The 26,367-nt window shown below is 44.8% G+C and overlaps 1 protein-coding gene across 2 annotated transcripts in view; it reads right to left on the reverse strand.

Moving 5' to 3' along the window:
• The window catches only part of GRID1 (glutamate ionotropic receptor delta type subunit 1), a 678,013-nt gene that overhangs the window by 245,906 nt on the left and 405,740 nt on the right, over positions 1–26,367 (reverse strand). For both annotated transcript variants that reach the window (XM_082629921.1, XM_082629922.1), the window contains exon 5: positions 18,202–18,255. In XM_082629921.1, coding sequence (XP_082486047.1) covers positions 18,202–18,255 — 54 coding nt within the window. The remainder of the gene's footprint in view (positions 1–18,201; positions 18,256–26,367) is intronic.

A 26,367-nucleotide genomic window follows, 5' to 3' on the forward strand; every position in this document is an offset into this window, starting at 1 on the left:
AGATGGATAGGAATGCAGAAAGGTAGAGACGCTAACCTTTAGTTTTCAGACATATTTAATGCAAGTGGTAATTAAAGCTATTTTTATAACTCCCTAAGTGTCAGCACTCCCTTTCCCAAGCATTCTTCTGTCAAAACTCTGCAAAATAACAATATACTTGTTAGAAACAATTGACTCACGTCTAAAACATGGAGTCTGATTCCAGCAATGGGGTCTGGTTGAGCCATTCTGTCTGCAGGGAGTTAACTTGCTTGCAAATTGCAGAGGATCTGGAGTGGCTCCTAGAATCATTGCCTAGCTGTAGTTTAGTAATCCAGGCACACATTTCCTACCCATGATAATATAAGCTCTCTGAGGGTGAGGAGCATATCTCTCTAATTCTCATAAGCACCCACAGTGCCTCATAGGTGTTTGGTACATGGATGCTAAATGAATGATAGATGGTCAAGAGTTACAGATCCAGGAAGGGAAATGGGACATAGAGGAAGAAGTTCAGGACTACTGAAGAATCACAGCCTGAGCTCTCTAGGGTATTGGAAGAAGGAAAGTTTATGGAAGAAATCAATAGGTACTGCAAAGTAGGGAGAGGGTAATTTGATCTGAGTCTTAAAGGATACATAGGAGTTTGAAAGACAGAGATAGGGAGAACTAGAGTCCCAGCAAGCTAAAACACAGTTATAAATGCTGCAATTCAAGTTCATCCAGGAGATGAATTAAGCTATGTCCCCAACCCCCTGCACTCCTCATAATGACATGCATTGACCTGTTATCAAGTCCTTAAATCTGGATGCTTCCTTGATTAAGTTCCAAAAACAAACTTGCCCACAGAACATTAGTTGATTGTTAATAAGAAGAGCTATCGGGCTTCCCTGGTGGCGCAGTGATTGAGAGTCCACCTGCCGATGCAGGGGTCACGGGTTCGTGCCCCGGTCCGGGAAGTTCCCACATGCCGAGAAGCGGCTGGGCCCGTGGGCCGTGGCTGCTGAGCCTGCACGTCCGGAGCCTGTGCTCCGCGACGGAAGAGGCCACAGCAGTGAAAGGCCCGCGTACTGCAAAAAAAAAAAAAAAAAGAAGAGCTATCTTTTAAGAGTTCCTGCTCTATGCCAGACCCTGTGAAGGGTCATTTCTGGTAAGTTATCTCATTTAGTCTTCATAAATTTCCCATGAGGTGTTTATCACAAACCCTACTGAGTACATGAGGAGAATAAAGTTCAAGGAAGGAAGTAAAACAATTTGCCCAAAGTCAAACAAGTGGTCGGCACTGGAGTCAAATCCTATCCATGGTGTGTTCCCAAAGGCTGATCTAAATCACAATGGTGCCTCGCTGCTTTCTCAACACTGCTCTCCAAAGGTACTATCTGTGTAGCCCCAAGTACCCCCACATGGGGCTTTGAAAAGGGCTGAAGAAGGATATTACACAACAAAAATTTCTTCATCTACCTATAACCATAAGTGTTAACTCTCATAGATTCCTTTTGGGCTGAGAAAGGAAAATAGATACATTCTGATTAACAAACGGAAGTACATTTCTGGTAAACATGGTTTGTTCCTTTCAGATACTACTCATGTGACATGCATTAGCTTATTTGTGTGGGCTTTTCCAGGATTCTTTCACCCTTTCCATAGGAAATTTTATTTTATTTTTTAAATTTATTTTAATGAAAAAAATTTTTTTTAGCTAAGTTGGGTCTTCGTTGCTGCGCGCGGGCTTTCTCTAGTTGCAGAGAGAGGGGGCTACTCTTCGTTGTGGTGCGCGGGCTTCCCACTGCAGTGGCTTCTCTTGTTGCGGAGCAGGGGTTCTAGGCGCACGGGTTTCAGTAGTCGTGGCATGCAGGCTCAGTAGTTGTGGCTCACGGGCTCTACAGTGCAGGCTCAGTAGTTGTGGTGCACAGGCTCAGGTGCTCTGCGGCATGTGGGATCTTCCCGGACCAGGGCTCGAACCCGCGTCCCCTGCATTGGCAGGCAGATTCTTAACCACCACCAGGGAAGTCCCATAGGAAACTTTAAAAATAAGTAGCTGATATGGAAAATAACATAAAGGGAAGAAATTTAATAATAAATAATAAAAATTTTATAATAAGCCTTTCCACACAAGATTACATTTACTTCCAGATTATTTTTAAAAAGTCAAATATTGCTGGAATTCAGTCATGTATTTAGCGTTCAATTAGTGCTGAGTGTGAAGAGGAAAGGTGAGAGAGGGGCAGTGTGGCATAGGGAATATATTTCTTTTCTTTATATAAATTTATTTATCTATTTATTTATGTTTTTATTTTTGGCTGCTTTGGGTCTTCGTTGCTGCTCACGGGCTTTCTCTAGTTGCAGTGAGGGGGAGCTACTCTTTGTTGCAGTGGCTTCTCTTGTTGCGGAGCACGGGCTCTAGGCATGTGGGCTTCACTAGTTGTGGCTCGCGGGCTCTGGAGCGCAGACTCAGTAGTTGTGGCACATGGGCTTAGTTGCTCTGTGGCATGTGGTATCTTCCCAGACCAGGGCTTGAACCTGTGTCCCCTGCATTGGCAGGCGGATTCTTTTTCTTTTAATTATTTGGTTTTTGTTTTAATTTTTGAATTTCATTTTATTTACTTTTTATACAGCACGTTATTATTAGTCATCAGTTTTACACACATCAGCATATACATGTCAGTCCCAATCGCCCAGTTCATCACACCAGCAGCCCCAACCCCCACGGCATTCTCCACTTGGTGTCCATACGTTTGTTCTCTACATCCGTGTCTCAACTTCTGCCTTGCAAACCAGTTCATTTGTACCATTGTTATAGGTTCCACATACACGCGTTAATGTACGATATTTGCTTTTCTCTTTCTGACTTACATCACTCTGTATGACAGTCTCTAGATCGATCCATCCACGTCTCAACAAATGACCCAATTTCATTCCTTTTTATGGCTGAGTAATATTCTATTGTATATATGTACCACTTCTTCTTTATCCATTCGTCTGTCGATGGGAATTTAGGTTGCTTCCATAACCTGGCTACTGTAAATAGTGCTGCAGTGAACACTGCAGTGCATGTGTCTTTTTTTTTTTTTTTTTTTTTGCGGTACGCGGGCCTCTCACTACTGTGGCCTCTCCCGTTGCAGACCACAGGCTCCAGATGCGTAGGCTCAGCAGCCATGCCTCACGGGCCCAGCCACTCCACAGCATGTGGGACCTTCCTGGACCGGGGCATGAACCCGTGTCCCCTGCATCGGCAGGCGGACTCTCAACCACTGCACCACCAGGGAAGCCCGCATGTGTCTTTTTGAATTATGGTTTTCTCAGGGTGTATGCCCAGTAGTGGGACTGCTGGATCATATGGTAATTCTATTTTTATATTTTTAAGGAAGCTCCATACTGTTCTCCATAGTGGCTGTATCAATTTACATTCCCACCAACAGTGCAAGAGAGTTCCCTTTTCACCACACCCGCGCCAGCATTTGTTGTTTGTAGATTTTCTGATGATGCCCATTCTAACTGGTGTGAGGAGATACCTCATTGTAGTTTTGATTTGTATTTCTCTAATAATTAGTGATGTTGAGCAGCTTTTCATGTGCTTCTTGGCAATCTGTATGTCTTCTTTGGAGAAATGTCTATTTAGGTCTTCTGCCCATTTTTGGATTGGGTTTTTTTTTAATATTGAGCTGCACGAGCTGTTTATATATTTTGGAGATTAATCCTTTGTCTGTTGATTCATTTGCAAATATTTTCTCCCATTCTGAGGGTTGTTTTTCGTCTTATTTATGGTTTCCTTTGCTGTGCAAAGCTTTTAAGTTACAGTAGGTCCCATTTGTTTATTTTTGTTTTTATTTCCATTACTCTAGGAGGTGGATCAAAAAAGATCTTGCTGTGATTTATATCAAAGAGTGTTCTCCCTATGTTATCCTCTAGGAGTTTTAGTGTCCAGTCTTACATTTAGGTCTTGAATCCATTTTGAGTTTATTTTTGTGTATGGTGTTAGGGAGTGTCCTAATTTCATTCTTTTAAATGTAGATGTCCAGTTTTCCCAGCACCATTTATTAAAGAGACTGTCTTTTCTCCATTGTATATCCTTGCTTCCTTTGTCATAGATTAGTAGACCATAGATGCGTGCGTTTATCTCTAGGCTTTCTATCTTGTTGCATTGATCTATATTTCTGATTTTGTGCCAGTACCATATTGTCTTGATTACTGTAGCTTTGTAGTATAGTCTGAAGTCAGGGAGTCTGATTCCTCCAGCTCTGTTTTTTTCCCTCAAGACTGCTTTGGCTATTCGGGGTCTCTTGTGTCTCCATACAAATTTTAGGATTTTTTGTTCTAGTTCTGTAAAAAAATGTCATTGGTAATTTGATAGGGATTGCATTGAATCTGTAGATTGCTTTGGGTAGTATAGGCATTTTCACAGTATTGATTCTTCCAATCCAAGAACATGGTATATCTCTCCATCTGCTGGTATCATCTTTAATTTCTTTCATCAGTGTCTTACACTTTTCTGCATACAGGTCTTTTGTCTCTCTAGGTAGGTTTATACCTAGATATTTTATTCTTTTTGTTGCAATGGTAAATGGGAGTGTTTCCTTAATTTCTGTTTCAGATTTTTCATCATTAGTGTATAAGAATGCAAGAGATTTCTGTGCATTAATTTTGTATCCTGCAACTTTACCAAATTTATTGATTAGCTCCAGTAGTTTTCTGGTGGCATCTTTAGGATTCTCTATATACAGTATCATGTCATCTGCAAAAAGTGACATTTTTACTTCTTCTTTTCCAATTTGTATTCCTATTATTTCTTTTTCTCCTCTGATTGCTGTGGCTACGACTTCCAAAACTATGTTGAATAACAGTAGTGAGAGTGGACATCCTTGTCTTGTTCCTGATCTTAGAGAAAATGCTTTCAGTTTTTCACCATTGAGAATGATGTTTGCTGTGGGTTTGTGGTATATGGCCTTTATTATTGTAGAGGTAGGTTCCCTCTATGCCCACTTTCTGGATAGTTTTTATCATAAATGGATGTTGAATTAGTCAAAAGCTTTTTATGCATCTATTGAGATGATCATATGGTTTTTATTCTTCAGTTTGTTAATATGGTGTATCACATTGATTGATTTGCATATATTGAAGAATCCTTGCATCCCTGGGATAAATCCCACTTGATCATGGTGTCTGATCCTTTTAATGTGTTGTTGGATTTTGTTTGCTAGTATTTTGTTGAGGATTTTTGCATCTATATTCATCAGTGATATCAGTCTGTAATTTTCTTTTTTTGTGATATCTTTTCCTGGTTTTGATATCAGCATGATGGTGGCCTCGCAGAATGTGTTTCGGAGTGTTCCTTCCTCTGAAATTTTTTGGAAGAGTTTGAGAAGTATGGGTGTTAGCTCTTCTCTAAATATTTGATAAAATTCACCTGTGAAGCCATCTGGTCCTGGACTTTTGTTTGTTGGAAGATTGTTAATCATAGTTTCAATTCATTACTTGTGATTGGTCTGTTCATATCTTCTATTTCTTCCAGGTTCAGTCTTGGAAGGTTATACCGTTCTAAGAATTTGTCCATTTCTTCCAGGTTGTCTATTTTATTGGCATAGAGTTGCTTATAGTAGTCTCTTAGGATGCTTTGTATTTCTGTGATGTCTGTTGTAACTTCTCCTTTTTCGTTTCTAATTTTATTGATTTGAGTCCTCTCCCTCTTTTTCTTGATGAGTCTGGCTAAAGGTTTATCATCTCAAAAAACCAGCTTTTAGTTTTATTGATCTTTGCTATTGTTTTCTTTGTTTCTATTTCATTTATTTCTGCTCTGTTCTTTATGATTTCTTTCCTTCTGCTAACTTTGGGTTTTGCTTGTTCTTCTTTCTCTAGTTACTTTAGGTGTAAGGTTAGATTGTTTACTTGAGATTTTTCTTGTTTCTTGAGGTAGGCTTGTATAGCTATAAACTTCCCTCTTAGAACTGCTTTTGCTGCAGCCCATAGGTTTTGGATCGTCATGTTTTCATTGTCATTTGTCTCTAGGTATTTTTTGATTTCCTCTTTGATTTCTCCAGTGATCTCTTGTTTATTTAGTAACGTATTGTTTAGCCTCCATGTGTTTGTGTTCTTTACGTTTTTTTCCCTGTAATTCATTTCTAATCTCATAATGTTCTGGTCAGAAAAGTTGCTTGATATGATTTCAATTTTCTTAGATTTACTGAGGCTTGATTTGTGACCCAAGATGTGATCTATCCTGGAGAATGTTCCATGCACACTTGAGAAGAAAGTGTAATCTGCTGTTTTTGGATGGAATGTCCTATAAATATCAATTAAAGCTATCTGGTCTATTGTGTCATTTAAAGCTTCTATTTCATTATTTATTTTCATTTTGGATGATCTGTCCATTGGTGTAAGTGAGGTGTTAAAGTCCCCCAGTATTATTGTGTTACTGTTGATTTCCTCTTTTATAACTGTTAGCAGTTGCCTTATGTATTGAGGTGCTCCTATGTTTGGTGCATATATATTTATAGTTGTTCTATCTTCTTCCTGGATTGATCCCTTGATCATTATGTAGTGTCCTTCCTTCTCTCTTGTAACATTCTTTATTTTAAAGTCTATTTTATCTGATATGAGTATTGCTACTCCAGCTTTCTTTTGATTTCCATTTGTATGGAATATCTTTTTCCATCCCCTCACTTTCCATCTGTATGTGTCCCTAGGTCTGAAGTGGGTCTCTTGTAGACAGCATATATATGGGTCTTGCTTTTGTATCCATTCAGCAAGCCTGTGTCTTTTGGTTGGAGCATTTAATCCACTCACATTTAAGGTAATTATCAATATGTATGTTCCTATGACCATTTTCTTAGTTGTTCTGGGTTTGTTTTTGTGGGTCCTTTTCTTCTCTTGTGTTTTCCACTTAGAGAAGTTCCTTTAGCATTTGTTGTAGAGCTGGTTTGATGGTGTTGAATTCTCTTAGCTTTTGTTTGTCTGTAAAGCTTTTGATTTCTCCATCGAATCTGAATGAGATCCCTGCCGGGTAGAGTAATCTTGGTTGTAAGTTCTTCCCTTTCATCACTTTAAGTATATCATGCCACTCCCTCTGGCTTGTATAGTTTCTGGTGAGAAATCAGCTGTTAACCTATGGGAGTTCCCTTGTATGTCATTCGTTGTTTTTCCCTTGCTGCTTTCAATAATTTTTCTTTGTCTTTAATTTTTGCCAATTTGATTACTATGTGTCTCAGCATGTTTCTCCTTGGGTGTATCCTGTACGGGACTCACTGCACTTCCTGGACTTGGGTGGCTATTTCCTTTCCCACGTTAGGGAAGTTTTCGACTATAATCTCTTCAAATATTTTCTCGGGTCCTTTCTCTCTCTCTTCTCCTTCTGGGACCCCTATAATGCGAATGTTGTTGCATTTAGTGTTGTTCCAGAGGTCTCTTAGGCTGTCTTCATTTCTTTTCATTCTTTTTCCTTTATTCTGTCCCACAGCAGTGAATTCCACCATTCTGTCTTCCAGGTCACTTATCCGTTCTTCTGCCTCAGTTATTCTGCTATTGATTCCTTCTAGTGTATTTTTCATTTCAGTTATTGCATTGTTCATCTCTGTTTGTTTGTTCTTTAATTCTTCTAGGTCTTTGTTACACATTTCTTGCGTCTTCTTGATCTTTCCCTCCATTCTTTTTCCAAGGTCCTGGATCATCTTCACTATCATTATTCTGAATTCTTTTTCTGGAAGGTTGCCTATCTCCACTTCATTTAGTTGTTTTTCTGGGGTTTTATCTTGTTCCTTCATCTGGTACATAGTCCTCTGCCTTTTCATCTTGTCTGTCTTTCTGTGAATGTGGTTTTCGTTTCACAGGCTGCAGGATTTCAGTTCTTCTTGCTTCTGCTGTCTGCCTTCTGGTGGATGAGGCTATCTAAGAGGCTTATGCAAGTTTTCTGATGGGAGGGACTGGTGGTGGTTAGAGCTGACTGTTGCTCTGGTGGGCAGAACTTAATAAAACTTTAATCCGTTTGACTGCTGATGGGTGGGGTTGGTTCCCTCCCTGTTGGCTGTTTGGCCTGAGGCAACCCAACACTGGAGCCTACCTGGGCTCTTTGGTGGGGCTAATGGCAGACTCTGGGAGGGCTTATGCCAAGGCATACTTCCCAGAACTTCTGCTGCCAGTGTCCTTGTTCCCATGGTGAGCCACAGCCACCTCCCGGGCAGGCAGATTCTTAACCAGTGTGCCACCAGGGAAGTCCAGGGAATATATTTCTTAAATTTGGAGTCACTCACACCTAAGTTCAAATCCTGATTCTGCCACTTACTAAGTGATATTGAAAAGTCAATCCATTTCTCTGAGCCTCTGCTTCCTTATCTGTAAAATGGAATGATATAAGTTGAAGTACCTAGAAACTTGTCCTCCAACCCTTTCCCAACATTCACCCCCAGGGTCACCACATCCTCAAGGCAGCAGCATCTGACACCAATGAGCTCTCCCTCCTCTTTGAAATAATTTCTTAATTTGGCTTCCAGGACTCCACCCTCTCCCAACCATATCAATATTCATATTAAATTATCGAAGCACTTTAATTAAAACGTAGTGTCAAGAGTACTGGGGACATATGTATATGTATAACAGATTCACTTTGTTATAAAGGAGAAACTAACGCACAACTGTAAAGCAATTATACTCCAAGAAAGATGTTAAAAAAATTTTTAACCCCCCCCCCGCAGTGTCCTAATGAATAAAACAGCAAGATCCAAGTAGGAATGGCCTTCAAGAAACATACTTTAAAGAAACAAATAAGTTAAAAGGAAAGGAATGGAAAAAACTATATTAGGCTAACACTAGTCAAAATAAATCTCCAGTAGCTTCAGTAATATCAGATAAAGTATATTTCAGAGCAGAGGGACAAAGAAGGTCATTCCGTAATGATAACAGATCAATTAATCAACAGGGCATAAAAATCTTAAACATTTATGCCTCTTGTAACAAAGCTTCAAAATATATTAAGCAACAACTGATAAAACTGCAAGGAGAAGTAGGCAAACTCAAAAGTAAAGTTGAATATTTTGATACCCCACTCTTAATAATTGATAGAAGAAATAGACAAAATATAATCAACAATACAGACAACATAAACAGCACTATCAACAAAATTGACCCAATTGCCATTTATAGAACATTCCTCACAACAACAGATTACACATCCTTTGCAAGTGTACAAAATATATATATATATATATATATATATATATCAGCAAAGACAATATATTGGATTATCAAATAAGTCTCAATAAATTTAGGAGGATTCAAGTAATATTCAAGAATTCAACTGGGCTTCCCTGGTGGCGCAGTGGTTAAGAGTCCACCTGCCGATGCAGGGGACACGGGTTTGTGCCCTGATCCGGGAAGGTCCCACATGCTGCAGAGTGGCTGGGCCCGTGAGCCATGGTCGCTGAGCCTGCGCATCCGGAGCCTGTGCTCCACAACGGGAGAGGCCACAACAGTGAGAGGCCCGCATACCGCAAAAAAAAAAAAAAAAAAAAAAAGAATTCAAGTAATTCAACTATGGTCCCTGATGACAATGAAGCTAAATTAAAAATCCGTAAGAGAAAGATCCCTGAAAAATCTTCATATATTTAGAGACTATTATAACACACATCTAAACAACCCATGGGTCAAAGAAGAAATCACCGAATAGCCAAAGCAATCTTGAGAACGAAAAATGGAGCTGGAGGAATCAGGCTCCCTGACTTCAGACTATACTACAAAGCTACAGTAATCAAGACAGTATGGGACTGGCACAAAAACAGAAATAGAGATCAATGGAACAGGATAGCAAGCCCAGAGATAAACCCACGCACATATGGTCACCTTATCTTTGATAAAGGAGGCAGCAATGTACAGTGGAGAAAGGACAGCCTCTTCAATAAGTGGTGCTGGGAAAACTGGACTGGTATATGTAAAAATATGAGATTAGATCACTCTCTAACATCATACACAAAAATAAACTCAAAATGGATTAAAGACCTAAATGTAAGGCCAGACACTATCAAACTCTTAGAGGAAAACATAGGCAGAACACTCTATGACATAAATCACAGCAAGATCCTTTTTGACCCACCTCCTAGAGAAAGGGAAATAAAAACAAAAATAAACAAATGGGACCTAATGAAACTTCAAAGCTTTTGCACAGCAAAGGAAACCATAAACAAGACCAAAAGACAACCCTCAGAATGGGAGAAAATATTTGCAAATGAAGCAACCGACAAAGGATTCATCTCCAAAATTTACAAGCAGCCCATGCAACTCAATAACAACAACAAAAAAAACCCAATCCAAAAGTGGGCAGAAGACCTAAATAGACATTTATCCAAAGAAGATATACAGATGGCCAACAAACACATGAAAGGATGCTCAACATCATTAATCATTAGAGAAATGCAAATCAAAACTACAATGAGATATCATCTCACACCAGTCAGAATGGCCATCATCAAAATATCTAGAAACAATAAATGCTGGAGAGGGTGTGAAGAAAAGGGAACACTCTTGCACTGCTGGTGAGAATGTGAATTGGTACAGCCACTATGGAGAACAGTATGGAGGTTCCTTAAAAAACTACAAATAGAACTACCATATGACCCAGCAATCCCACTACTGGGCATATACCCTGAGAAAACCATAATTCAAAAAGAGTCATGTACCAAAATGTTCATTGCAGCTCTATTTACAATAGCCAGGAGATGGAAACAACCTAAGTGTCCATCATCGGATGAATGGATAAAGAAGATGTGGCACATATATACAATGGAATATTACTCAGCCATAAAAAGAAACGAAATTGAGTTATTTGTAGTGAGGTGGATGGACCTAGGGTCTATCATACAGAGTGAAGTGAGTCAGAATGAGAAAGACAAATACTGTATGCTAACACATATATATGGAATTTAAGAAAAAGAAAAATATCATGAAGAACCTAGGGGTAAGACAGGAATAAAGACACAGACCTACTAGAGAATGGACTTGAGGATATGGGGAGGGGGAAGGGTAAGCTGTGACAAAGCGAGAGAGTGGCATGGACATATATACACTACCAAACGTAAAATATATAGCTAGTGGGAAGCAGCAGCATAGCACAGGGAGATCAGCTCGGTGCTTTGTGACCACCTAGAGGGGTGGGATAGGGAGGGTGGGAGTGAGGGAGACGCAAGAGGGAAGAGATATGGGAACAATTGTATATGTATAACTGATTCACTTTGTTATAAAGCAGAAACTAACCCACCATTGTAAATTAATTATACTCCAATAAAGATGTAAAAAAAAAGAAGAAATCAAAAGGTAATATAGAAAGTATTTTGAACTGAATAACAATGAAAATAGCGCATATCAAAATTTAGGAGATGCCATTAAATCACTTAAAGGAAGTTTAAAGCAGTAAAGAAAAATAAAGTTCTCAAATCAATGATTTCAGCTCCCCCCCCCAGGAAGCTATAGATATAGATGGCAAATAAACACCTGGAAAGATGCTTAGTATCGTTAGTCATTAGGGAAATGAAAACTACAGCCATAATGAGGTGCCATTACACACCACTACAGTGGCTAATATCAAAAACCCTGATCAAACCAGGTACTGAAGAAGATGTGGAACAACTGGAATTCTCTTATAACCCAGAAGTTTCTTAAAGAATTCAACATACACCTGCCATGCAACATTGCAATTCCACTTGTAAATGTGTACCCAAGAAAAATGAAAGCTTTTGTACATACAAAGACTTGTATATGAAGGTTCATAGCAGCCTTATTTGTAATCATCAAAAATCTCGAACAACCCAAATGCCCAGGAAGGGGTAAATGTATGTTCAAATTGTGGTGTAGTCATACAACTGAACATGCCTCATCAATTAAAAGAACTATTGTTGTATATTGCAATATGGGTAAATCTCAAAATAATTATCTGAAGGCAAACAGCCATAGCAAAATAGAAGAAAAGAAGAGTATGTACTCTGTGATTGCACTTACATAAAACTCTAGAAAATACAAATAATCTGTAGAGCCAGAAACATACTACCTGGGGAGTGGGTAGGACAGGGGTGGGTATTACAAAGGGGCATGAAGACACTATTGTGGTGATGTATATGTTCACCAACTTCATTGTGGTTACATTTTCACAGGTGTATACATATGGCAAAGAAAAATCGTACATTTAAATATGTGTGTTTATTGTATGCGAATTAAACCTCAATAAAGTGGTTAATTTTTAAGTAAAAAATAGATTTGAAAAGTGATGCTCAAAAACAGTGCCTGGCTGCATCCAATGCCTGATAAACAGCAGCTCCTATTCTTCATTCTGGGTTCTCAGTGGGCTACAGCACTGGCTAAGATGTGGTCCCTGTCCTCAAGGACTCCTCAGTGGGGCTGGGGAGAGAAACAAGTGAATCGATTACAATAAACATAATTGTTTTGGAGTGTTGCTAAATGAAATTTGCAGATGGTAAATGGTACAGGGACTTAATATCCGAACAGAATTGGAATCTTCAAAATGAAAGGAAGAAAAAAAATTAAATCTTTACCCTCCCTCTCTTCCTCTGTGCCACAAATAGAGATTTCTTAAAGCTATTTGATTCAGCATGCAAATCATGGTCTATTTATTCTTGTTTTCTTCAATTAGTATATTAGCATTTCTCTCCCCTACATTATGCATGTGTAGCCTAATCTCATTTTCATTTGCTTTAACTCACTGTGTGTTTGGGGGTAGAGATGGTTTGAAAGTCTAGAGTGATGTTCTCTGGACTGTTGACGGGAGTAGTCTCCTGTGGGGCAGGCCAAGGTCTGTACCCAGAGGGTCCTTATGGAATGTTGGTTGGTGGCAAACCAGTGAAGGTGATAAGGTGGGGGCCGGGGCCTGAGGGGCAACAACAGGAGAACACTCTGGGCAGAGGGGGCTATGAAGAGGTCCAGATACTGGGATGACCCTGCGCTTGGGGTGGCAGAGATGTCTTATGATACAGGCACAGCAGCTCTAGATGACAAGCAATGGCAGGAACTGAGACCAGAGAGGGCTCTGAAGTCAGCTCATGAACAGCCTCATAGACCACGTGGAGGAATCTGAACTCTATGTTATGGACCCTGGAAGCCCACCACCTGCCAAAGACCTATTCCAGCATACAGGTGAGCAGATGCCGAGAGAAAAAGCACATGAGTGTGTTTGAAACACAAATGCATGTGGCAGCCAGAGTGCACCACTTCATCCTTGGAAAGCACAGTATGCATCAGAGATGGAAGATGCCTGCAGGAGACAACTGTTTCTTGCTGTTTAGCTTATCCTTCCTCTTTGATCACAGAATCCTTTTTCCACAAAGCACCTACGAATTAGCAGAACATGTGTTCCCCCGAGCCCAGTGTGGAGACTGCTGCAGCAAGCCTGGCCAGTGCTTCCCCTGCCCTCCTCCCTGGCTGCTCCATCACCTGCCAATGGCCTATCCAGGGCACAGGGGAGCCTGTGTGCCCGAGAGGAAGAGCTTGTACCCCACAGGACTTGAAATGCAGGCACAGGGAAAGGAGATGCAATGGAACATGAGGTGCTGACAGCGGTAGCTCATGAAGCAGAATCACAGCTTTCTGAGTTCCTGAAGGATTGGGAGGTTATAAATGCCTCTTCCTCTACATGTAGGCAATTAAACAAGCAGAGTCAAGGTGAGGAAGCAGGAGGCAGATGCAGAGCAGGAGGCTTAACCCAGCATCTCCTCTGTGTGTGAGCCCCTCATGCTGGGGGCTCTAGGGAGCTTGACAGAAATGAGGTCCAGCCCTCACTTATAGGCTGTTCGGGAAGCCAGGCACCTGCATCAAGGCCCCAACACAGCATAACTGGGGTGAGGAGTACAGGACGCCAGGAGAAGGAATAACCCTACTGGGAAATCCAGGAAGATCTTTTGGCACAGGCAACATTTAGCAAAGTCTTGCAGGAAAGGTAAGTCCTTGATAGTCAGAGACAGGCATTCCAGGAATAAAGGAAAATCCTAGCAAAGGTCCAGAGCCAGGAGAGGAAAATAAATAGAGCAAACAACAAGTCACCCACTGCTTGCATGGATGAGCCATGGGAGAGTGGGCAGAGGGTAAGAAGTAAAAAAGCATGGAAAGGTGTGATGGGGTCATCCTGGAGCAGGTTCTGAGGAAGGGAGCAGGATGTGGGCTTTTCTCCATTGGCTAGGGAGCCAACAAATAGGATGGAGACACCGGTCCCTGGGATTGGAGCACTGGGTGAGAACCAGGTTAGGGGGAGGATCATGATTTCAGAGAGAGATGCACTGAGCTGGAGGTGGTCATGAGGCTTCCAAGTGGCTGAGTCCAGAAGGCATCTGGATCCGTGGGTTGGGAGCTCAGAGAACAAAGATATGGGATGTGGGGGTCATGGACATAGGCTGGCAAGGAGGCAGGGAGTGAGGGCCTGCCGGATGTGACTCCTCCCTCCTAGAGCTCACCTCCCCCTGGGCCCCTGCTGAGCCACAGAACACAGCTCAGAGCATCACCTGCTGACAAAACCTAAGTGCAAGGGTTATGCATGTGCTTCTGCATTTCTCGAACTATTTCCATCAAAGCTTGCTTTTGTTTCTACGTCTGGGGGAACTAGTCTAACCATGAGAGCTGTCCAGTAACAAATGGAGTGCTTCAAGTCCCCTTCACAGATGGTTCTGGAAGAGGCTGGAGAGATAGACATATTCCATAAAAGAATTTCCTCCAAAAAGTTCCCAAGAGGCCAGGCTATGAGGCAGATGCGTTCTGCCTGGACACAGAGCCTCTCAGGGAGGGCATTCTCCACTGCGTCCTGACTCCACCCAGCACTGAGGACACCTGTGCATCCCTGGGCCAGAGCCACGTGGACAGGAAGCTCTCCAGACCAGCTGATAAAGAGGTTCTGGGAGCCAAAGTCAAGTCTGACTGGTCCTGAACTGGTAGCTTCCGATGAATGACCCAGAGCTGTCCCCTCCATCCCTGAGCCTCCCATCTTAATTGTTGCCTTTGTCTTTTCTCGGAGGCTGGCTGGGAAGTACTATTCAAAGCAACTTGTTCTACCCTATCCTAAGTACATCGACTTGCCTTCAACCAAACCTTTTTAAGAATCTACTCTTTGCATGGGGAATTGGGGGTTCAGTGGTGAGCTGGATTCTGACCACGTCCTCAAGGGACTCATGGCCTAGTGGCCACCTTGACTAATGTTCAAATTTGCTTTCCACACGTTCTTTTGAAGTCCCCATCCTCCTCCAAACTAACATGTAATTTAATCAATTAATAAAAATAGAGTTTACACCCCAAAGCACACCTGCTTGCCAGTGTCCCCACAGTGGAGCCCAGAGACCTGTAGAACTTGTCAGTGAGGCTCACATACTCACAAACCTTTCTCTGTATCCAATTACCCCTTCTCCAAATAAAACAGGCTTGTAACATGCAACACCAATATTCACCGGTGAAGGGGTAGATATATTAAGAAAACCACTGCATGAAGAAAGCAAACAAAAATATGTGCCCTTGAATGTTTATCTTGAATCTAGGAAAATATATTAAGAAAGTCAAATACCGAGAGAGAAACTGGAGGACAGAGCTTGTAAGGAATGCGGGAAGCAGGGGGTGGAGCCGGAGGACCGCCTTGGAGAAAAACGTGGTAGGAAGAGGCACAGACCTGAGCTCATCTGATGGACTGAACTTCCTCCAGAGAAGTGGGGAGCAGCTCAGGAAGAGGGAAGATGGGGCCCCGGTGTAGATGCTGGATTCTGGAGACCATGTTGGAGCTACCAAATGCCTGCTCCTCTTTTTTTCCTATTTTATTTTTTCCTAGCCATCACATATGATAAATGGAAAAGCAACTGGGAAAATATTTGTCTGTGGCTCTTTGAATAAAGCCTGGAAATCGAACTGTCATAAGAATAACAGGACTTGTTCCCAATGGGGCCATGCTGTAATAGGAAACAGCAGTTCTGAATATGCCTAGCTCCTAAGGATAAGTCAATTTAGAGAACATCTTAGCCATTAACCAGAGGCCACACTGGGGTCTAAGGGTCAAAGCTTTACAAAAGGACCCACCTTTAGATCGCAGGCTTCAGGAATGTCCATGAGCTGACACCAAGGCCAGCCCAAGAGTGTCCCTGTCAGTATGCATACCTGAGCCCTACTGACTGACCTTACTGAATTAGACCCTGACCACAGGTTAAGGATCACCGTCAGGGCCACATGCATGATGGTGTCCTTTGGTGGAAAGGGCTCTGGAACCAGACAGTCATCATACAGAATCCCAGATGCACCACTCAATAGCTGTATGACCTTGAGCAAGTGATTTAACCTCTTGAGCCTCCCTTTTCCCATCTGCAAAATGAGGACGGTAATAACTGACATACAGGGTTGTTGATGAGGATAAGGATGTTAACAAACACAAGATGCCCTGACAAGTGCTTGGCCTCCCCATAGAAAAGGAAACCAAGAAAGAGGGAGGTCACTTCTGGAGGACACACTTATCCCAGGGACAGTCACATGACTGGTGTGCCAGCTCACAGTGCGGTGCACTGATGACTGGGGTGGAACACAGCCATCCTCTTGGGTGAGGCTGTTCCAGTGTGACTCTGACAGGTGGGCCCACACCTGATGCCTCCCAGTGGCACTAAGTAAGTCCTGGGTTCCAGCTGCCCCAGCAATGCCCTGGGGGCACTTCACATTGGCTAGTGTTAACCTCAGCCCTCGAAAGGGAGTAAGGACAGACAAGAGGGCCCTGGGAGTGGGTCGGGATGTAGGGGAGGAAAAAGGAAATAAGTTAGAAATGTAAAAATAGAGCACTTTTTGAAGACTGGCAATAGAGAAACACTGGCTATCCAATTTGGAGGAGCCACCCTAAAATAAAGCCAGCACTAGATGTTTGCCTTAAGTGGTACATAGAATGCATCCTTCCCCCAAAACAAAAGAAACCTATAAAGACGATGGCAAAGCGCAGAGGATCAAACTTCCCAGGGACCATGGGGGACTCTGTCAGGCTCTGAAGAAAGGGGAGGCGGCTGTCATGTCCCTTCTCCTAATCACCAGCACAACCATCCGCAACCCAAGGGAAAGGGACAGTTACGTCGCATGTCTCCCACTGGCCCGTGTAGACGTGGCGCTAATAAGATTTGAATTTATGGACAAACCTCGAAAAGTGGGCCTTGCAAGCAGTTACTATCAGATACTACCTGAAAAATTATAAAATCAGCCACCCCAAGCTCTTTCAGCCATAGTAGCACTGAGCCGATGAAGAAACACACATCATAAAAGCATAAATTACCTGCACAATAAACCTTGCATCTTCTAGTATGTGGCCATTAGAAATCAATCAGTTAATTTAGGAGCAACAGAAGGCCACAGGGCTGATGAAAGCCCGTGCCAGGAAGCACTTTCTAGAGTCAGCTGTTAACAGCTGGCGAGGGTCACCAGGCTGCCCTGGTGGGTGCTTCCTGAATGGACGTGCGGGCAGAGGGCATGGCATCACAGGCCACTCCCGTGTAATGTTTGCAGCGTGGAGGTGGCCAGGACAAGTTACGGTGTAATTGGTGGAGAGCAGACCAGGCTGCAGTGAAACCTTGGTGTGCCCATTCCTCCCAGGACCCAAACGAGTGGAATGGCCAGTCAAGGGAGAGATTTCCCATTTACCCCCTTTAAATGGTTCCACTGAACCGTGCCCTGACCAGCTGCACGGGGGGTGTGCACACACATACACATACACACACACCTATACACATACACATATACTCATACACATACTGACATGCACACATACACTTATGCACACACATCCACACTCTCACAAATATATAGTTACACACTCACACCCATGAACTCTTATATACACACCCTCACACAGAGTCACATAACACACATACCTTCAACCTCCTGCAGGAAATGCAGCCTCCATCCCCTCTGCATTCCTTTGCCCACCCCCTCTGCACCCCATTTTCTAACCCGCCCTCATCTCTCCGGTCTCTGACCCCTGACTGGCGACCTCCCCTCACCCTGTACATCTAATGCCTGACACCACTTCTCATTGACTCTTGACTTCCTCCTGGACTCAGATCTCCTCTTCCCCTGGTTTCCACCTGCTCCGGCTGAGTATCTTGGCAAGTTCTGTCTACCTCTCTCACCTGTTGTCTTGCACGGTGGAGCCCTGGAATCTATTCCAGCACCAAGGATCACTCTGCACTTTCCCAAGGGGCAGGGGCTCAGTGCAGGCCACGCCCCTCACCATTCTGGGGCTCTTACCTCATTCACAAAGACCCAGTGGCTGTCCTTGGAAGCCAGGTTGGTCTCCACGGCCTGCAGAGAGAGAGAGAGAGAAAAAAAAACATGACCAGAAGCAAGCCAGAAGCTGGCAGATGCACAGGATGACTGCCGAGACGGAGTTTGATAAACATTGTTTCTGGAAAATTTTTTCCGCACAAAACACGCCGTCCCCCTGGGGCCAGCTCTGGCTGCCTTAGCTACAAGATGCATCATTTGAACACGGATATCTGATTTCCTGCTGTTCTTCGGAGCTCTCATGCGCCAGTCCAGTTCCAGTAGGCATCACAGGGCCATGGGCGGGGACATCCTCCCATCTCTCCTCTTGGAGAATGCCTGCAAACACCTTTCTGGAGGGGTGCTCACGGGGGGAATGTCTCATTACTGCCTGAGGCTAGAGAATCAGGAATCTGGAACAAGGGATTTACAGCAGCTTGTCCAGCCTAGCTAAACAACACCCAGGAAGATGGCAGCTCACAGCTGGGGCTCTGAGCTGCTTTGAGCTCTGAAGAACCCATCAAGGACCCTAGAACTGGCTCTTTTTTGTCCGGGGCAGTGACCCCCATCCCCATCATTCTCTCTTAGAGCATTTTGTTCTATTTTTTTATAGCACTTGGCGTGTCTGTACTTGAATAATTATCAGCTTATTTATTTTTTATTATCTATCTCCTTCACCAAGTTGGGGGTCTCCATGAGGTCAGGGGCCACATCTGTGGCTGTCACATTTGTGTCTCAAAACCTTACACTATAACCAGCACATAGTAGGTGTTCAATATACAAATGAATACTGTTGTTGAAGATATGAATGAAGTATAGGAGGGCGAAGCAGATAGGACCCAGTTACTTATTTTGTTTCTCATATGTTTTCATGAGTGCTCTTTCCTTTTTTAATTGGAAATCCAACAGACTGAAAAAGAGGAGGAACTGATAGTTTTCAAGCCTGTCCTGTAAAAATACTCACAGTTAGCACGAGCCAAATACTGCCGAGTGCCAGGCACTGTTCCAGGCCATCTACGAACCTGGGAGAGAGCTCAGATTGTAGTCCTCTTTTATTTTTACTTTTTTTGGTATTTTTAAATGTAATTTTTGTCACTCTTTTTATTTGCAAAAATACAGAAAAATTAAAATGTTCAAAATTATCCCATAAACCTGCCCCATTTTTTAATGCACTAAAGTAGTGAAAACACCCCATGTACCCCTCCAAATTCATCCCCCAGAGATTGTTCCAAATGGCCCCTTCCAGAAGTTTTCAGTCACACCTGCATGTATGCATCTACAAACACTTATCAGACAGATGTTTTTATTAAAATGGGATCATGAAATACACATCAGGTTACAACCATCATTTCTGACTTAGTGTATCAAAAATATCTTTCCTCTTCAGTACACAGAGATCTGATCCATTCTTCTTAACAGATGAGTCACAGAGTGGTAAGGAGCCTCCCTGCTCCAGTAACCCAGGGGGCTGGGGGTCTGTGCTACCCCTTGGGGGGTTGACTACTGGCCACCCTGCATGATAGGGGACACTCCAGACTGGAAGCAGTCATAGAATAGGACAGTGAAAACTGATGGCCAGTTACAGTCACCAGGGACAGTGCAGGTGAGCGAGAGAGGCTGGAATTGCTCTTTGCAGCCTCTGAGAGTTGACTTAGCACCAAAGGCTCCTGTACTCAGGGGAGCAGATATCAACTCAATATAGAAGAGAAGTTCCTGACTTTCCAAGGAGTTCAAGATGGAATGGGTTGCCGCAGGAACAACAAGATCTCATTGTGGAAATGCCTGCATGGAAGGCAGATAGCAGGGCCATATATGGTATGTAAGTATCAACATGGAGGTTGACCACAGGTGAGGGTAACACACCATCATGCACTGGCATTCTGCAGCCATGAGTCTCAAGTCTGGCTGCATGTAAGAACCTCCTAGGGAGCTTTTAAGAATGCAGATCCTGGGCCGCACTCCTTGGATTCCTAACTCACTGGGAATAGTCATGTGCCTGACGTGCTGTGTGGTTTCAGAGCTCCCTGACTCTGAGCTTCTGGGGCTCAGAGCTCTACTCTAGAATGTATAGTTCTGTGAATCTGAAGGTACAGGTGCACCTGTACAGGTGAGAGGTCCTCCGGTGTCCCTGAAGGAGCCAGCAGTGCAGAGGGCCTGACTCAGTTGCCAGGACATCCCAGGAAGCAGGTGGGAGCCCTGGCTACATTAAGGCATCTTCCCACCTGGTCTCATCCTCATGTGTGGAAGATAATGATGGAAAGAATTGATCAGAAAACCCCACAGGACAACTGGCCAACTTTCCTGTCCTACTTTCCCCCTCACCAGTTAGCAATTAGCTAATTTGTTAAGCCTCTTTTCCCCACACAGAGATAAACAGCACTTGGCTACAGCCTCTTCCAGAGGGTGCAACTCCCACAGAAGCTGAGATAGATGGTGAGGAGAAGCGACTGCAGATTTAGCAAGACCACCCCTCCCCACTGATGGCTGGAGAGCTGCCAGCTCCGTGGGCAGAGCCCTAAATGTTCCCAGCCCAGTGGACGTGTCCCCTTCTAAGTGCTATCCTTTCCCTGTTCCTCCCCAGCCATGTCTGAGGCAGGTGGAGGCCCCCAAGACCTCCCTTTCATCTCAGAGCCAGCAAGGTAAGGAGGGGGCAGGCAAGCACAGGACGCTCGAATCCCAGGTCTGCCTCTGCTTAGCTGAGGGCTCCTGGGTGAGCTATTCCACCTCTCTGAGTGGCAGTCCCACGCATACAAGGTGTTCGGAGGCCAGCAGTACTATTGACCCTCTGCCCTGGTCCCCCTCAAATCCCATTAGGAATTCGGAGCCCAGTGGCTCCCCGTATGCGTTCATTGCCAATGGCAGGCACTGTGGCCAGCTGTCCGAACCTTCCTTGGCACTCGGGAAAATGTACACCTCACCAAGGACTGAGGGTGCCATATATCCAAACCCCAGCCGCCCCGTTCCCTGATGGGGACTGCTCAGAGCGTGAGCTCAGCTGTTTCAGGATCCCCTCTGCGGGGCTAGCCCACGCGACTTCGCTCATGCACCCTCGCTGTCTGCTTTCACTTCCCTGTTCCACGTTCCCACTCCCCAGCCAGGTTTTTTTTTTAATTCCCCTGGGAACACTTCTTACTAAATCATTGTCACACACACTCTTGCCTCAAAGTCTGCTTCAGGGGACCCAACCTGAGACAAACACCTCCTATCTTAAAGTTATTGTGAGAATTAAATGAAATTACGGGTGAAGCTTCCAGCCCAGAAAGCAGCTCACTATGGATGATCAGTGAACACGAAGGCCCTCCCTACTCCTTCCACTCACATCTCCTGCCTGGTTGTCCTTCGATGGTCTCTTTTGAATGTGTAGAAGTGGGTAATCTCTCATGTGTTCCTTCTTTCAGTCAACAGACGGCACCAGACACACACAGCAGCCGCCCTAACTCTCCTGCATACCGGTGTGAGCCGGGAGTCTCGTCCATGCCGCTGTGGAGCCAACAGACCAATAACAAACACGCAGGTATGGTCAGTGCTGCCTCCTCTATGAGTCCATAGACCCTTCAGGGCAGCACAGTGGGGCCTCTGCTCATCCCAGCCACGCTGCGGGTTTACCACTGCAAAACACCGTTGGCATCTGCAGAGGAGTGCTGGACCAGCTAGACAAATAAGGGCAGGCCCTTCATTCCACGGGTAGGCAGGGCGTGGAGCTGGCCTTCTGCTCCGGCTGGGCTCCTGGTCACTTGCTCACTGCAGGTAGGGAGGCTGGCTTCCTGCAACCGGGCTTCTCTCCTGGAACGGGGCACCATGGCTGTGAAACTCCCCACTAAATAACACAGTGGCAGGTGGTAGAGTCCTGAGCAACTTCAGGAGCTCCGCACAGACCCTGGAAACTAGGTCTCAATGAACCCAAGGGATGCCCACAGTGGTGCAATGCCTCGGCACAGCACAGGCAGCCCTGCTTAGGTCATTGCTGTGAGGCCCTGAAAGGCTATGCCAGACCATCAGAACCCAAAGGCCTGACTCCTGGGGTCCCTCAATAGAGTGGCAAGTGGAGAACTTTAGAAGAAGAACTGAGGAGGTAGGAACTTCTAAAGAATCATACTGACTCCTGTTTTAGCCCCTTTTGAAGAGGAGACCCAAAATGCTTCAGGTGGCATGTAGCCCAGGCTCAGAGCTGGGATGGTGGACAGAGACAGCCAGTGGGAAGGGACATCACTTGCAGAGGCACAACCGGACATCTGCCCTTGTTCTCACACCCACATACCACCCGTTTGAGAGGTAAGTGCACTGTCATAGGTAGACCCCTGTCAAAGGAAGCGGAAGGCAGCTGTTCTTCCCAAACCCACACCTGGAGGAGGGAATGTGTCCCTTCGTCCATGAGCAGCAGCCCCTGTCCGAACCTCAGGGTGCCTCTTCCTATGGCCAGTCGCATCTATGGTGCCAGAGTATAAGTGATGCAGGACACACCATCCCTGCAGGCTTGCCAGGTGCCAGGGGACATTTAGATGCTGTCCTGAACACCCAGCCACCTTGATCCCACAGTTTCCACAGGGAACTAGAGGCAGACCAAACCCCAGCTCCTGGCTCCCAAAATGACAGCAGCCCCTAGCACTGCCAGGAATGGGACGTGTGGGGCACCTCGCCTGGAAGGGGCTGGGACTACGTGGAAGTGAGGATCAGTGCTAATATGCAAACATCTGGATGGAAGCAGAGAAGACAGGAGTTCTGAGGGACCAGAGGAAGCATCTCCAGCCTGTTCCCTTTCCTCTGTGTTCTCAGTCTTTCATGCAGAACCAAGTTGCAGCCATTTCCAAGGGCGACAAGAGCCTGCTTTTAACAAGCACCAGCCAGATACTTCAATACAACCCGTCCACTTGACAAGACACAGGTCTCGCTTGGTTCACAACACCCTAAGGAGCCAGGTAGGTTCTCATCCCCATTTCACAGCCGAGGAACTAAGAACTAGATCTAGACTCAGATCTTGCACAAGCCCCTCTGTTAGTAGAGACTAGATTTGAACTCAGGTCCATCTGTCCGCAAAGCCTATGTTCTTTTCCCTTGATAATGCGGCTCCCTAAAAGGCCTGGACAACAGTCAGAGCAAATGTACGAGCCTTTGAGCCTGGCCCTCTGACTATGGAAACAAAATGATCTTTTTTTCGTATCTAAGAAAACGCCCTTACTAGCTGCAGTGCCTTCCTTCCCAGGTTAACTTATCCTCCTAAGTATGAGACCATTGTACCACTTGCCTTCTCAAGTCTGAGGCTGTTTCACTTGATCTTGGCCTCAAGGAATAGTAAATAGAGTGGAAAAAACCTCCACATGAAAGCCTTCCAGCAACATCCCTGAGGATTTATTTTACAAAGTGCAAATGCCACTGACTATTCATGTACGTGTTAATTGTTGGCCACTTATCCGGCATCCCCCCACCCCCATCCCCACCCCCACAGACACTGGGAGCCTGAGATAATGAAAGCTTGTCAACGACTAGCATCTTTTTAAAACCCCAACTCTAACATTTCAGAACATTCCCCCCATGGAGCCCGGGGCCTGGCATTTTCCCAGGAAAGATACTGAGCTAACTTTAAAGACCCACTGCTGCCTTTGCAACAACATGCTATTTAGGAACAATTCTCTCTGTGCAATGTCACCCCTCTGAAGCACGAGGGAGTGCAATGCCCCCGATTTGCAAGGAAGGGGAGTAGCTGATGGCGAGACTACGGACAATTTCAGGAGCCCATTTATAAGGAAATCAGCAAAGCAGCCACCATGAGGCCCGAGTTTCAAAAGATATGCCCAGAACCACCATGAGGAACCCCATAAAGGGCAGTTATCACTAGGTCAGGCCACACCATGCTTCCCAGGGGCTGCCTTCTTGGGAAAAGGGCCTGAACTTCTGGCTCAGATACCTTCTGGCCCTCTGTACTCCAGCCTTTTCTCTAGAACCTCTTGGAGCCTTCCTTTCACCAGAAAACTGCCTTAAGGATCTCCCCCAGTCTCCCATGGCTCCTACTTCTGGCTCCATCCTTATTCCTAGAGCTTATTGGGGAATCTTGGGCCCTATGTGGGTCTCTTTTCCAGTTTCCTCTCCCAGACCCTTCCCAATAGATGGCACCTCCTGACCAAGTGTGAGGTTTCTATTCCCACCTCACCCATCGTTCTGCTAGAGCTTCCTTGAAGCCCAGGGCCCTCACCCTTGGTGGGAGCAGGAAATTCAGCCACCTGAGCACATGTGTGTGTGTCAGGGGACAGAAGGGGAGTTTGCTGGAGGATGGTGGAGACAAGGAAATCACCCCAGCTACACAAGGCCATCTGGGGAAGGTGTGGCAGAAGTAATCTTGCATAGCTTCCAGACATAACTCTGGGACAATAAGAGGGTGTTTTTGCTGAGAGAGAGCTGAGCCTGTGGCCTGGGAGTTCAGGGAATGCTCTGGCTGGGAGAGGCTGGATGGAGGTGAGGGTTGCTTGCAGGCTGGGTCCAATCACTGACACTCACTGAACAACTCTGCCACCTGACCCGGAGCTAAGCCCTCTGCACATGAAACTTCCCTGAGTCTCACAACAGCCCACTGACAGAGGTTCTGAGCCTACAGATGGGGAAACTTACCCAAAGTCTCCCAGCAAGTCAGCGCAACCGAGGCAGCATAATCAAGCCTTTCAGATGCCACATCCCAGGCACTTTTGAGTGTATCATGCTGACTCAGGGACCAAACAAAGACAAACTCATTCTTGGCACTTTTTGTGGATGTTTAATGAAAAACCAAGAGTTGAGCTGGAAGACGATGCAGACAGCAGTGAGGCTTGGCGTGTGGAGCCACAGGGACTTCTGTAAAGTCAGGTCCTGGATTCTGGAGTTTCCTGCCACCACCCCTCCCAAGAACCCCTGGGTCAGGTGGTCCTCTGGTTGCCAAAGGGTTTCTGTATATGGAGAGCAGCTTCCAGTCCATCACCAAGAGGTGAGCTCCTTACAGGCCGAGGTCTGGTGCAGTTACCATGCAACCCTGGCAGACAGTGAACTTCAGAAGATGTCTATGGAAGAAATGAATAGTGGGTTCACACGCCTGCATATTTCCCTGGTGCTCAGTATGAGGAAGGTCAGGGGCATAAAGAGGAAGCCCAGTACAGTGCAAAGGGATACTGACATACAGGCAGCCATCACTCTGCACAGTAGGTACTGAACTAATGGAAACTCACGCGTGAGGGGCCTGTGTCCTCGCTTCCCACGGCATCGATACGCACTTAATTTCCAGTTAACACTGTGTTGTGCAAAGTAAGTCCTGCCTGTATTTGAGAGTAGCATCCTTTTTCTACACATCTGTGAGAACCTGAGAATGAAGTGAAGTGAATGTGAAAGGTGGATAAATGCGAGATATTGTAACCTTTAGAAGCTGATGCCAACATGATCAAATTTTAGAGCTTTTTTGTGGGAATGTAATCGTTTCTTCATTTGTGCCGAGTTCTTTTTTTTTTTTTTTTTTGGCTGTGTGGGTCTTCATTGCTGCTCACGGGCTTTCTCTAGTTGTCTGAGCGGGGGCTACTCTGTTGCGGTGTGCAGTCCCCTCACTGTGGTGTCTTCTCTTGTTGCAGAGCACGGGCTCTAGGTGTGCAGGCTTCAGTAGTTGTGGCACATGGGCTTAGTTGCTCCGCGACATGTGGGATCTTCCCGGACTAGGGCTCAAACCGGTGTCCCCTGCATTGGCAGGCGGATTCCTAGACATTGCGCCACCAGGGAAGTCCTGTGCTGAGTTCTGAACCTCCTGATGAACGTTCCCATCTATCCTGCTTAGCAACACAATAAGTTCTGGACTAGTTTGGTCCATCGATGGCATTTAAAAAGATATTACCATCACACCTGAGAAAGAGTGTTGTTCATGAGATTTGTTTCTTACACTTGCTTTGATCTCAGAAAAACTATTATGTTGCTATTGGGAAATAAAAGAAAATATAACTGACTAAGTACATGTAAAAATCTGATGGATCTAAACAATTTCTAGTCAATCATGAGACCTCGCTGCCCTCAGTCCCCACTGTTTACCAAGTTTGAGATAAACAGCTCTTCCAAACCACCTTCCCACTTTGTACAGAGGGCAGAAGGGCCAGCTCACAGCCTCTGGGGGATGAAGATTCATTACAGATCATTTGTGGATCCTTCGGATGA

Source organism: Mesoplodon mirus, assembly GCF_964341445.2.
Source record: "Mesoplodon mirus genome assembly, chromosome: 2".
NCBI lineage: Eukaryota > Metazoa > Chordata > Mammalia > Artiodactyla > Ziphiidae > Mesoplodon > Mesoplodon mirus.